The sequence below is a fragment of the Pholcus phalangioides genome, unplaced genomic scaffold, assembly GCF_987345545.1.
Source record: "Pholcus phalangioides strain wild (caught in Gottingen) unplaced genomic scaffold, Ppha-v1.0 ptg000004l_1, whole genome shotgun sequence".
NCBI classification, from domain to species: domain Eukaryota; kingdom Metazoa; phylum Arthropoda; class Arachnida; order Araneae; family Pholcidae; genus Pholcus; species Pholcus phalangioides.
Window position 1 is genome coordinate 2994594 of NW_028301597.1, and position 15427 is coordinate 3010020.

At 36.0% G+C, this 15427-nt stretch overlaps 1 protein-coding gene across 1 annotated transcript; it reads right to left on the bottom strand.

The window, feature by feature from the left end:
• Nucleotides 1-25: 25 nt before the first annotated feature.
• On the bottom strand, nt 26-13269 carry LOC149086431 (uncharacterized). The gene is made up of 7 exons (XM_089255540.1): nt 13050-13269; nt 11201-11363; nt 9250-9317; nt 8187-8365; nt 2838-3009; nt 1876-1973; nt 26-234 (listed from the first exon to the last, which is right to left on the bottom strand). The coding sequence occupies exons 1-7, from the start codon at nt 13066-13068 to the stop codon at nt 70-72; spliced, it is 864 nt and encodes a 287-aa protein (XP_089111666.1). The 5' UTR covers nt 13069-13269; the 3' UTR covers nt 26-69.
• Between the last annotated feature and the right edge of the window lie 2158 nt (nt 13270-15427).

Sequence of the window (15427 nt, forward strand, 5' to 3'; positions counted from 1 at the left end):
TTCAAGTAACATGATCAAAACACAATAAAACAAATTCGATTTATTAATTTTCTCGTTCTAGATACAATTTTATATTTTGAACACGTCACATGGCTCCTTGGAGCAGCACTTGAGTCGAATTGTGGCACGAAACGATATCCTCTTCATGTCGCCGTAGAGAGCTAAAAAATTGATTATGGCAAGAGTGCAAGCCGCGAATTCTCCGAACGCGCTTACCAGATAACTCGTACTGAACTGAAACAAAAATAAGAAGAGATAAGAAATCGAGTCATTTTCCGGTAATTCGAATTAAGAGACATGCGAAATGCTAAATGGAACAAACGAATTTACTTCCTGATTCATTATTGCTAGTACAGATTTCAATTATCACACAATTATAAAGGTATCTTCTCCCACTTGTTAATACAAGATAAGTGCATAGAAAACTATTACGTGGAGATGCTAATTTAGGCAGCATATATATAAGTACATGCGCTCTAATGAAGAAATATGCATCATCTTCTATAGAAGTGATAGCGCATTCGTCCGGAATACGAGAGGGTGTGTGTTCAAGCCCCTGTATAGGCAGAGGTGAATTTTTCATCCTAATAATCAGCATTTCGACACACAGCCAGTTTTCTGTTTTTATATACAAATACAACGCCACAACAGGCTCAGCCCAACGAGGTGGCTGACTTAAGAACATCATGGATCCCCGAGCCATTTTTTGGAGGCCCTACCTACTACTGCTACACCACACATACACCCCCCCCCCGCGAAACCCCCCAACGAATCGGTACATGCGGGAATGTGCGTGTACGTGTAGTGCAACCTGACGTAAAGTTTGTTTCTGTGTAATGCTTGTTATGTGTAGTGCTGTCATCTGCCCCCAGTTTTTCTAACTATGAGTGAAGTGTTATGGTTGAATGATTTACCGTTGTAGGACTGTTGCTCTCTGTGGCGAGACTTTTTAACGGGGAGATCGGCTCGCATTTGCGCCTTGAAGTTGGGAACCACAGAAAACCAACTTCAGCCGACCACCACTGTGGGGTTCGAACCCGGATCCTCGCATCACGAGTCCGGCACTATAACCACTCGACCACCACAGCGGCAGGTGTATTATATCTTGCATTATTACTAAATTATGCATGGTGTTAATAACATTCGCAGCGGCCATGATGAGACGTCTCACCTAACTTGATGCATTGTATTTTGGCAATTCCGAGATATCGCGCTTCCTTGAAACCCTCTTGTTTCGACAATGCCTTACCCGGATACCGTTGTAAGTTTTCTTCTCCTGACAGCATGTTTCCCATCCCCCCTTTCATACCAACTGTCAGTGAGCGAAGTCAACTTTTGCTCAGTTTGTTAACAGAAAGAGGAAGGCTGTGTTTATTCTCTTTCACTACGGAATAATATAGGAATATGCATGTGGTATAAATAACAGAAAAAGATAAAGTATATCTCTTCCTTATTTTTATTATTATTCTCGGTGGTGGGAGGAAAACCACTTATAAGCACAAAATCGGGAAAAAAATATTCTTGAAAAAAAGGTGGCATTTTACAGAGCTTTAGTGATTTCCGCTGTGGCTGTTATAATACAGATCGGGGAAATTTTAAAAACCTCGTAAAGGGTTAAATAAAAATTTTAATTGAAAATTTCTTCGAAGATAGAGAATATACAGGGTGAGCAAAAAGTCCATGACACATTTTAAAATGCGATTGTGAAATCAATGAATTGGGGTAGGAATGTGTCGTCACAGAGTCTAATGCTTGTCATGGTTTAGAATTTAACTTTTTTTCTATGCATCAAAAAATAGTTTAAAATTTTACTCACGGATGGTGCTGATAATATAATGCATATATTATATTAAATAATAATAATATGAAACGCACCACTAATGGTAGATGATAAGTAATCGTTTTCAGATATTCGATATCGAATCCTCGAGGTCCTGCTTCTTCAGCAATGTAGTTCTGCGTATGTTTCGCACCTTCATAAACTGTCAAGGAATCAATATGCAGTATTTGGAAAAAAAATAGTGTCAGTCACACGCAGCGGGTAGGTAATAGTGAATATACAAGGAGATGGTTTGATTTTCATTGTGGTTCAGTTCTGTAAGAAGTATGTATCGGGCAGTTATTATATAACAGAAATAGCATTATTTCTTATAAGTTTGGATATTGCAATAAAAATTTAATATTGTATGAGGAGAAATGATTTGTAAATAATAATCTCTGTCAGGGATGCACAACCTTTCAGTCCGCCAGCCAGAAATGCGGCATTTCTATCTCTACAATATGCTCACTGACCATATGACCTTTATTTTTAGGGACATTCCATAATTTCGGCCACAACAACTGTTTTTTTAATGAATGTCCCTCATTTTCAATAAGGCTTATTTGAAATCAAACATTAAGATTATTTTCATGACTTATATTATGATAATTACGACTCTATTGTAATTAATTGCAGTCATGTAAAAATATATTCACCTCGCATATTTGCCACGTATTTCCCGTATTTTTATGAGAGAAATATGGTCAGGTTAAGCATTTATCGTGTTGAGTGTATTATTACTTCTCTACCGAAACATTCTTCTTTAGCCGGATGGAATTCATTGCCGGGCCACATTTGGTCCGCCGACCGGAGGTTGTGCACCCCTCATCTATGCGTTGATTGGAGAATCGGATTTTATTCATTTTCTTATTTTTTTCTATTCGGGCTATTTTCGAAATGAATAAGAAATCCATCAGTTTTTCGTTAATTTAAATCATTTAAATTTACGAAAAATCGCGAGTTATTAAATTAATTTCCTCTGCCCTTATGCAAATCAAATAAAAAAGTTGAAGGATACAGTAACCGAAGACTGCTATGTATAAAATGCTGATAATAATCCGGAAAATTTTCATCCTTTTCGTTGCGTCAGGTAGCCAACACCATATTACTGTCGTCATGAAATGAAAAAAAGCAGTTCCACCGTAGATCATCGCAGCACCAATGGTATGCCCGAGAAGAACGTTGATAGCCTGAAACAGAACAGAAGTAATATTAACTAAAATAATTCAAAGAACATCAGAAAATTGAAGAAAGAAATTTTAAAAGTACGACAGAATGAAACAGATAAAAATTTAAAATACAAGTAATAAATATGAAGTTTTTAACATTCTGTACGATGTGAGAACTCTGGAGTTTCAAATTCACAACTATGATGCCGAATTGTGAAAAAAAAAAATGATTACCGTATTCTCCCACTTCAGCCTGCATGCCGTGGAACTCGAGAAACACCACCTTTTTGAATGTTGGGGTTGGGGGATCTGTTCTGTTCTCGGCATGCCGGGATACGCGAAGTTTAATACACATACAAAGCCCATAACAGATAAATGCCCAACGAGTTTGATGAAAAAAGATGGCCATGAAAAATATGGATGTCAAATATATCTAAACTATATAAAAAAAATACAGTATAATTTAATAAGAGCAATAAAAAAGACGACAAAAATTCATAGAACATAATATACTGCCCATAAAAAAAAAAAAAAAAAAAAAATTATGGTTGTCGTATCTCTATGTATGGATAGCATCTCGATTTTTATCTCAGTATGGGATAGTGAGATGGGATAATAAGGATCAAATATGCATTTAACCGATTCAGTGGATTTTTAACACCTTCGCTTACAAGCGAATTGGCAAGAAATTCGGGTGCTCTCTATTTGACGAATCGGCAATAAATACAGTGTTTTGGGATCGATAAAGCGGAACCCGTCCGGGTCGATCTAAAATTTAATTAAAATGATGTTTCGACCAAATAAGAAATTAAAAACTTACCCCTCTCGCATTATGAATAAAATAATACACCGGGCAAGAATTAAACACCACTAAGTAAACGAAAAGAAAAAAAAAAACCATTATATTCTTTTCTTTTCTTAAATCAGAGTGACAGAAGACACTCTGCCCTTCTTTTCTTCCCTATTTACATGAAGTGTACTACTGAAATATACTCACACAAAAAAAAGGAAAAAGAAATAATAATAATACAACTCGTACATAGTACCTCTGCCTCCCTCTGTTGGGAAGCAGTGGGAGTCGCACCATCTAGTACAGTGATTCCCAAAGTGGGCGTTAACGCCCCCTGGGGGGCGATGGAATGTTCCAGGGGGGCGATAGAAGCTACGGCTATAACATAGGATCCTATGGGTTATATTGCGTTGGGGGGCGATGGGAGAAAAATATTTCTGAAGAAGGGGGCGATGGGACAAAAAAGGTTGGGAAACTATGATCTAGTATATATATGAGGGATTCACAACAAAGACCAAGTCCATTTATCTTCATTATGATTAATAACGCCTTAAAGTTTTTGATAGATAATTAATTCAGTTCAAGTGATGTAAAGGAATTAAATATGTCAAAGTTTAGTTAAAAATATCATTTTTTTTTAGTGCCCTGCTTTTAAAAATAATAAATCAATATTTTTAGTTGTAAATTTTTATAGTCTTTCTTCAATAATGAGGACTTGGTCCACTATGATTGTGAACTGAAGCTTCTACGTGAAAAAATATGATGCTACAATGTATAAGTGAAGAACATTTTACTATGATTTATTTCATATGAAAAATTCTTGATTTTGAAATATTTTCATTGGGTATATTTAAACTACAAATCAATTACAATGAATAGAAAATGTTACCATTTGTCGTAAATCAATCACCGTACAAAATATTACCATCTTCATCAATTTTAGAGGAAGTAGCTGGGAGCCTAGTATTTGCCTCCACTGGAAGATTCTGAAATATACATGATGTATAGGTGGAATGTATGGAAGAACGATCAACCATATCTTTCTTTTTGGTCAAAGCTGATCTTTGCATGCTCCGCGTACAATGCATTTTGACTTACATGAGACAAAGAAAGCAACTTCCGTCCACGAACCTGCTTTTTCAAATTTGTTTTTCGAAAAGGCAGATCCACTCAGGGATTCTTTGACCTCTAACATCAAGAGACAACCTCTCACAACTCGCAGCCGTTGAATATTCAACCAACTGAAACAAAGTCAATGTCCTTTCTGTTAGTGGCAGCTTGTTCCAAAGCTGTGGTAGAAACAAAATTTTGGGCATCTCCTCTTTGCATTCTTAATTATTCCCTTGCAATCACCAGGAATTTGAGGTAAATTGTGCTTCTCTATGTCTGTAACTATTGACTAGTTTCAACAATGTAAGAGACATTTTGATGTTTCCGTTTTGGTCACCACATGCATGCATCGGAATATGCATAAAATTAGTTCCTTATATTTAGAGGCTTTCTCTCTCAGGTGTCTCACAACAATGCTAGAAATGTCTTCAGAACATCTTCCCCCCCCCCCTTCCATTTCATCCCAAACGTACCTTCATTATCATTGAAGGAATGTACCCCAAAGTTATAAACATATAGATTGCGTTTATAAAATAAGCTACGGATGTTGAAAGCTTAGGAAAATGAAGTGCTTTTTGGTCGAATGTACAGCAGTAAGTGTCATTCGAGGCTTTATACTTATCCGTTTTCATTTTCTCTCTAGCCTGCTGTGCTCTCCGCAAGTAGAGCTCTCGTTTAGTTTCAAGACTTTTTCTAGTGATTTCAATCATTTTTTTGTTAAAAGCTTCATGGATACGTCATCGCATAATTTATATGTATCTGCACTTGTTGATTTAAAGTGTCAATTAAATTTTGTGCTGAAGATTTTGTAATAGAATTTCTCTTTCACGAAGATCTTATTCTTTGCCACATATTCCTCTACATAAATGTCATACATCTTCCGAATCGAAAGATCAGGGTGACGGTACTTTCTATTAGGATTATCTTTCCTGGAATAGTGATTTTGATAGGCTGGAAATGACTTTATGTGATCAATAATGTCTGTAATGTCAGTTTTGTTTCCAGGAGTACGTCTGCCTCTAGAGTCTGAAGAGGCTGATGTGATGCAATCCTTATTCAAACATCTATAAACACGTCCTCGGCTAGGTTGTAATATTAGGTACCTAACGTTGACAATATTATCATCCGATGATTGATATGATGAATCAGGAACATATTCCTCTCCAGAAGACTCAAAATCACAACTCATTTCGACTTGAAAAGGATTAATATAATGAAAAATATCAACACAAGGCAATCAAAATTATAATCAAAAATGGACTTGGTTCAGTATGGCTGTGAAAGTTTTATGTATTATTTCACCAGCTGTGAAAACAAACGCCACCCCTGAGAAAGTAGGTGAACTACGAACTTAGCTCACTATGGCAGTGAACAGAACAGATGTTGCTGCACCTCCTGAACTAACTATCACATTTTTTGTAAAAAATGGACTTGGTCTGTTATGGTTGTGAACCTCTCATTCAAACCTTGTGTCCTAACCTAACCGCACATTAGAAAAAAGGAAGGAAAAAAAAACAAATAAAAGAGTAAGAGACAAGTATATAAGAGATAAGGGGATATAGGTACAAAGTTAGATTTCTTTTCACCCTACCCTACCTGTTCCCTTTCAATCTTATAAAAAAGGTACATCATATGTGGGGGGGGGGGAAATCACTATCAGGGTATACAAAAAACTAAAAAGAAAAAAAGTTGCAAGGTAGCAACAAAGCTTTCAGATGATCGGGTGAGAGGAAAGAAAACAGAGCGAGATTGTTTGAATTCATTCCACTGGCGTTAGGACGCAACATTACGTCTTTTGATCGTAAAGTGGTTAAAATACGGGTGCTCTTGTCATGCTGGCTAATGCGGGGGAAATACTGTATATATTTCATTATAAAAAAATCATTTAGAAGCTCCACAATTGAAAATAGATTGAAAATGTCTCAACGTTTATTTTAGAAGTATTGAAATTTGAAAAGTAGGATAGAGACGTGTTCCGCTGGCGCACTAAGAAAACGGAAATTTACGTTTCCGGTATTCATAGCAAAGAATTAAAAGGCATATTAGTAATGTAAAAACCAATGAATAATGCTTTAATATCATAATTTTGTAATTTTCTGGTGACTATAAGTATGATATACCGCATACGGTCAGCTAATGATGGGCAAACTACGGCACCCGGGCCAGATGCGGCTCCCCGTCGATTTAGAAATAAATTTTATAATATATATAGAAGTTATATATATATACACACGAGCTGCGTAGGTAACGGGGAGATATGGTATTTTACTAGCGAACCGTTGATCCTAGAGGCATACTTCCAACTAGAAAAAGTATCCAAATAACGTGTAGTACTCAGATATGTCACTCATGTTGCAAAGGAATGTATAGCTATTAAAATGTAAAACTTAACTTTTTATACGGATATCCTGTACTCAAGAAACTAGTTAAAAAGTTTTTCCCTGTTTTCCTGATGCCAACAGAAAATCATCGATGTATTTAAATACAATATTCACTGTGATATTCAAATTCAAAAAAAGAAACGGAGGAAATTTGTGAAAAAACATCGTTAAATGAGGGGGGGGGGGGGTAAAACTGCTTTTCCGTATTGAACGCTGTTCTTTCCCGAATTTGCTTCTTTTTTCAAATTCAAATATCTCCGTGAATATTGCACTTAGAAACGTGGATTTTTTTAATTGGCATCGGGAGAGACAAGGCAACAGCTTTGTAATTGGGATCTTGAGCACAGAGTGTCCGCATAAAAAGTTAATATTTTTTTAATTTTTATAACCGTACAACTCCTTGCAATATGAATGACATATGGGAGTACTATACGTCATTTTGATACTTTTTCTAATTGCAAGTATGCTTCTAGGATTAACGGTTCGCCAGGAAAATACTACACGCCCTGTTACCTATGCACCCTGTATACATATTATATAGAAGTTTTGAATTTCAGTGTTTTAAAAAATTCATTTGAAAGGATGTCTTTTTTAACATGGAAAATATAATTGTGATAATTAAATAGAAATGGATTTAAAAAACTTTTACGCGTGCAAAAAACTGGAACACATGTACAATAAATATGCATAAAGTAATTATAATATACTCATTTATTTTCTCGCAGTTGTAAAGGATAACCAATAGCGTTTCATTTGCAATGAAATCATGTAACATTCTTCAAAATATGCAACGTATTTTTTAAGCATAAATATTCCAATTATGAATCAATGTTGGGTTCTCCAAAATTTTTTCTTTTGGTTTTTTTAAGCCCGCTCAAAAATGTTTTCCCATCACAATGATAAAAATATCTTCTTACCCAATCATACTTGCTTAGGGGCTCAGTATATCCTACTGGAAATGCACCAGTCATAATGAATCCAATGGAAGAAGCACATATTGCACCGAAGGCAAGATTATTCGAGATTCTCACTACTTTTGAATTGTTTGTATTTCTCTGACTGATGCTCTCATGAAATAAAGTGATTACGAAAGTTGCTGGAAATTGAAAAAAAAAACAACTCATAAATAAAGAGTGCATTTCTGATAATGTTCGATATTGATACGCAAAAAACTTTACATAAAAATCCTTTTTATTTAAGTCGTACATTCCACTCCAAAGGCGGATGACCGTTTTTTTACGCTTCTGTATCATTCATCCAGAATATATCAGTGTATTTGATGTCTACGAGTAGACCTCATTAATACAAATACAATGATATCACTGTTATTTTAATACACTGATCTGGGCAACAGGCATGCGGCTCGCTTTCGTAACGAAATTGCTTTACGCTGTACCTTGAGAGGTTCGCAACGCAAATAAAAGCTAAAAGCCAGCGATGCCGTCTGATTGGCATTTCGAAGACAAATCCAATGATAGCACTCTGGTTTTAATCCCTCCTCTGGTCTGGGCACCAGGCTCGCGGCCCGCTTCCGTAACAAAATCGTTTTACGCTATACCTTGAGAGGTTCGCAACGCATATACACAGCAATTTAAGTATGACATCTCTCTCTCTCTCACACACACTCATATATAGTCTTTTATATTATAGTCCGTATGATCGGCTTATTTATTTTCAGCATATTATTTGGTAAGTAAGTGCACTTCATTATTTTGTTTATTTCACTTTTTTTTTATTCCAAATAAAAGCAGAAATAAATTTATCACGAACACAGAATGGCAAAAAAAAATATCCTTACCAACGAAAAGTACAAATTATTATGCTAAAATGCCAAATTGTCTGGACATTCATCTGTTTTTGAAAGTTTATACTCACGAAAGTTATACGCAATTCGTAATAGAAAGTATAAATTTTTAATGTCACTTTACATTATAATGACTGTAACACACACTCAAAGAGAAATTCATGTTCGATTCTCACCTACAAAAGCCAAGACAATCAATGGAATTCCTAACATGCCAGTCATAGGTGGATGACCACCAGCTTGGCTAAATAGAAACATTGAAAGAAATAAAACATTGTTGGGGTGAGAAAAATATCATCCATCCACAATTGTGATATCAGCTAACTTTCATATTGCACTGAAATTTCAAGCAAAACTGCAATTAATATTTTATAATATGATATGAAGTCATTTTGGTAAAAATTGTGTGTAGGTCAATCAAATGATGATCAAGAACAATTTTAAGAATGTGTCTGAGATATAGTTTAAAAAGTTTTCACCAAGCCTATAATCAAGACATTAACGGTACAGTGGAACGAGCAATTCGCATAACGAGCAAAAATTTTGAACAAATTTTGACTCGGTTAACGAGGGATTGTTCGCATTACGAGCAAAAATTTTGTGAAAAAAGATAAATAATTTTTATTTATTCTCACGTTATCACAACGGAGCTGATGGTTTTTTGCTTTCGCCCACACACGTGTTATGGAATTTAGGGTAATATTCTCCCCTACGGTCTCCGGTAAGCGTGCCTCAGTCGGAAAATTAACACACGTGCGAGAGTGAATATTTACAACACGAAACTACATGTAGAATTGTAGCAATGCGTATGTGCGCTTGAAGTTTTTTTTTTTAAATTCTGCTTGGGAAAAAAATTGTGGGTTGATTGTACTACTGAACGTGATTTTATAAGCTCATGAACAAGAGCCACTACTTGTGGAAGAGATTTTGCGCTTGGGAAGACCATGGACTGCACTGCATGAGGATGGCATTCAAAAACTAGTGGTGAAAAATGTCTAGAAGTTGACGGTAGATGAAGTTATGGATCTCTTTTTCACGCACCAGCAAGAGTTCATGGACGGTACCTTATCCGAAGAAGAGAGAAGTATGGAGGAGTCCCTTACACATAAAATGAGATGTGTAGAATGTGGGAATTTCTGTAGAAAAGAACCACCCAAATAAAGCTGTAGCAATGTGCAATCTCTCCAAATTGTAATTTACCATTTCCCTGAAATCCTAAAAAAGAGGCAAAAGCAAGTGTCATTGGATAAGGTTCTTTTTGTCATGCGAAAAGAATGTTTGCAAACAACAGTGTCTGTAAATCGTCCTAAACGATAGCCGTTCTCTCTTTCTTTCTCTCTCGTCGTTTAGAGTAAGTTAATTTGTAAACATTATCCTATTGTGCACGTTTATTTATGGTGTTGTTTGTATTACGTATATTTTATTTCATTATGTATAATTATTAATTTTTTTAATTATTGATTAAATGTCGTTTTTGTTAGTCATTTTTATGTTCATGACTAATTGTGGAACGAATTATCCGATTTTCCATTATTTCCTATGGAGAAGTTTGATTCGCACGACGAGCTATTCAGATAACGAGCACGTTGGCGAAACGAATTAAGATCGTTATACGAAGAGTTCCACTGTATTTCACTCACATTCCTACATCCGTGTAGCTGCTGCTGCTACGTAAACGTATATGCACCTTGCAAACATTCCTCTGCGAAATTTCTAACGAATTTGTGCAAGCCGGAATGTGTTATGCAACTGTATGTGTGACCTTAACGCATTTATGTTGTCGATGTTGTGAGCGCTTCGTGTGCTAGTGCTGACATCTCTTCCATATTTTGAAGTTAAAGGGGAAGATGATCGAACATCCCTTGAACTGAACACTGCATTAATTTTATGTAGTTATTGTATAACCCGTTTAAGTGCTTGTTAGTTATCGGTATCACCATTGGCTATCTATGAACAATTATAAGGATGTAATTAACACACGGCACTGTAAGTCCAGACATGGTCCACGCTCTATCCCAAGAGGGATATCAGCGATTTACCCCGAGAGGTTGGACCACGCTAACACACGGCACTGTTCGATTGTCCGATTTCACTGAGAAATAGAGATGAATGCTTTATTATACCTACCTGATCAGTGGCAAAAATGCTGGCATATCCTTCCTTGCAACTGCTACAATATAAGGAAGCATAATCGCAGTCACGGCAATCATCGCCAGGATGACAACAATGCGATGACTTTTTCTCCAACCGATAGTTGCGTGCACTTTGTCACAACCGCAAGTGAATGTACCTGTATTTTGATAATGCGGAACGAATGGAACGTAGGAAATACATTAGTACAAAACCATATGCAATTCATAATTGTCGAAACTTTTTATAGAATGTATTCAATGTTTGGCTTTCACGTATTCCAAAACATGCGCTCTCAGAACAACATTTTTTACTTCTACTACTTTTATCGTACACGTGCACCTCTTACACATTCTTCTGCGGAATTTCTAACAAATAAATACATGCTGGAATGTGTGGTCTAGGTGTATGTGTGACCCCTAACGTATTTATGTTGTCAGAATTGTGTTTGCTTCGAGTTGTGCTGGTGCTGTCTTCCATATTTTGAGTTTAAGATAGTAAATGCTCGAATTTACAAATACATGTTATATAAGTATCATGTTGAAGGTCTGCTTGCTCCCTGAGAGACTTTTTGAAATGGGAGACTGGCTGGTATGTACGCCTCGAAGTTGGAAAACCGCAGAAAACCCAACTTCAGCGGAAAACCACTCTGTCACCAAAGGGGTTTGAACCCGGAAACATTCTTCTATACTGCAAATTTCAGCTGGATTTGATTGGTGTTAGTTGAAGAGCAATATTTATTTGTTCTCGAAAAAAAAAACTGGTTAAACTATTTCATTCCCTTAACACAACAATCGTTTTAAATGATCCTGATGAACAAGATGTTTCTGTTTAACATTACGACACTCGTTTTTCAATAATTTATATTTCACTAGCTGTTCGTTCAAAATTGATGAAATTTGGTGTTTCGGCATTTCTTGAGATACTGAATCCAAATATGGAAGAACAAAATGGGGTTACAATTGAACTTTCAAAAGTTGAATCTAGTTTTAACATCTAAATGACCCCTTAAGAAAAAAATGAACTTTATGCACTTAAGGAAGATCTCAAACGAAGAAGATAATGCTAAATTTCTGTTTTTTTTTTTTTAAGATAAATAAAACCCAAGATATCGCAATCGTTCAGTTAAAAGTTGTGTGTACTGTACATCATTGATTACTATAGATTCAAGAAATTTACCCGTCAATGCAAAATGTTATGTCAATATAATATATCCTAATGTTAATTTTCTGTTTCCTACGGCTATTTTGTTCCAAAAAGTAAGCTTACAGTGGACTGACATACAGTTTTAATTTTCTGAGGCTTTCTCAATTTCGAGGTGCGAATGCGAGCTGGGCAGTCAGAACAAGCATTAATTGAAAAAAATTGAAAAAAATCTCTTTGCGGAGGGCAGACAGACCTTGAACATGATACGTAAATAACTTGAAAATTCCAGCGTTTGCCATATTTACTTCAAAATATAGAAGACAGATGGCAGCACCAGCAACAAAGTGAAACGAGCACAACCCTGACGACATAAATATGTTAGGTGGCCAGACATACACTCAGAACATTCATTCCGGCATGTATTGATTCTTCAGATATTCCACAGAGAAATGTGTACGAGTTGTGTGTACGGTAAAGTAGTAGTAGTAGTATTGGATTAATGGTGATAACATTTTTAATTCTCAGAATAATTATGAGATATTTAATCACAGCTGTAGCGAAGCGATAGCTTACGTGATGAAATCTGTCGATACTTGAGAAAAAAATCGCAACATCAAGAAAAATTTTAATTCTAATGCTTCACCATGCCACTTTTGTTTGCAATTAATGCCAAAATTTCACTAAAAATGACAAAACTTACCACGTCCATCATTCGTCATTTCAGATGGTATTTTTTCCCTCTTAAACCTGAATTCGGCAACCGGAGAAGCTTCAAAATATCTTCAACGCAACCCAAAGTAACTTATTTATTCGTGGTGTTCCTTAAAACACCAGTGACTTGATATCAGATTATTTCAACAAATTTCTCACCAACAACAACTTCGCAGACCACATCTTTTGTTATGATGCACGTATAATACTCATTTTGAGGAAAAACTACAAAAAAAGACACAAGGAAATTCCTTTCCTACTTTAAAATGGCGTCCACAGAACAATTGAGTAATTTATTTTGTTTATAATCCGTGAGACATGAACATAACACAAGAAAAAAAGTTCGAAAAGATCGTTTAAATTCAAGTAATTTTCTGTACGGGAAGAAGATAGAACAATATAATTGGTCGAAACGTTTCAGAATGCGGGGATGCTCGTCGGCTTGATGCTTACAGGCAATAGACAAGGATGCATGTCGACTATCAACGTATATATTTGCGTAGAATCATTATAAGAAATATGACTAAGAATCATTCCACCGAGAAATTCAAAGAAACTAACCTTCTGACTAAAAAGGATGAAGCACGGACATACAGGGTGATTCGAATTGTTTGTCCTCTGCATTTCTGCAACCGTTGACAACTTGACATTACGAGTACACTTGCAACTACAAGAAGTTTTTGAATGGCATTCAGTTTCTCAAAAATGCGGCAATTTTTCCTTTATTTTGTTTTCGAACCCCACCGTTGCCACAGTGGTGGTCGGCTGAAGTTCGTTTTCTGTAGTTCCCAACTTCGAGGTGCAAGTGCGAGCCGATCTCCCGTTAAAAAGTGTCGACACAGAGAACAATATGCCTACAATGGTACAAATACTCAATCATTATTGAGTAGTCTATGTTTCACACCCTCAGATACGCACTCAGACCGTTATGTTTGACATACATACTTCTGGAGGCACAACTCAGTCGGTAGTAAATTGCCCATGGCGATAGACCAGAGTTGTGCTTGGTTTGAATGAATGATACAATACATGTATGAATTATCATGTACAGTGTATCATATAGAACAGTGTTTCTCAACCCCCCCCAAGCTGAGATTATAGTGTTATTTTACAGGAAAACACGTAAACACCCCCCCCCCCCCAGAAGAAAAAAAATTCTGGGTACGCCTATGCTAGTAATGATGCGGATTATGAACCAAAATTTAAAGTGTTGTATGTTTTTTGTCGTACGTTTGCTTTCACTATTAAGAAGGTCATTGCAAAAGCAGCTTCACGCGTGCATGGATCGCAGCGAATACAACCAATACCTTTTAGATAGCTCAGTAGCAATACCTCCTAGATTTAGTACCTAGGAGGTATTGATACGACGGACCTATTACGGCGTACGAAAATGTTTGTCTACAGGAGACATCTTTCTCTCTCCACTAGAGCCTCCAACATAGTCTTGAAACCTGATAACGATAACTCACAGGGACAAAAATAAGTCTGGACAAACATTAGCTACAACATGCCCAAAAAAAAAAAAAAAATTTCGACGGAAAAAAAATTGATAACATTATCCGAGGTTCCGATAACTATAACTTTTTCCCTTATTATGATATTCGTCTGTTTCGTTCTTTGGAAAAGTGATAACGATGTTAGAATGATAACATTATCCGTGATTTTAATGAGTGGCGTTGACTGCATGTGGCAAAATATGATAATGAAATTTTATGATAAAATTAATAGATTTTTATAGTAATCACGTTTCAAACTCAAGTAAAATACAGAATGTCAAAGTAAAATGTTCAAACTAGCATTCTTCGTTATTCAGGTATTGTGTGTAAAAACGCAACACTCAAGAAGGCATTGCTTCGGTTTCAAGCGTCGTATGAACAAAACAAGTCCTGTTTTGGAAGCACAAGAAATAGGGCTTTCATAAGAAAAAAAAAATTTATATGACGTTTTCAACGTAGTCGGACACCTTACGGATAATATCGTAATGTGATCAAGAACATGTTGGAATCATTTCTTGTGGAATTCTTTGTACTTATCTAAAATATCTCGCTTTGATTGAAATACTCTTATGCATCACCATTATTAAAGTGTGCTCATTGCCAAGGAATTCGAAAATGCATTATCATATTAAGTTTAAAAAATTTTCACAAGTTTTTATTTTGTGTGTATTGCAGTTAATTTAATTTAATTAAAATTACTTTTATTTTTAATTTTAGCTAGTTTTTTCTAATTTGTTTCTTCTATAAAACATTAAATTTTAGTTGAAACCCGCGAGAGCAGACTTCCGGGGGTCCGCTCTTTTCGCCACGGGCGCCGCGAACCGGAGGAGATATGCGGCACTACTCTGATCGGCTTTCCTTCCACCGCTAC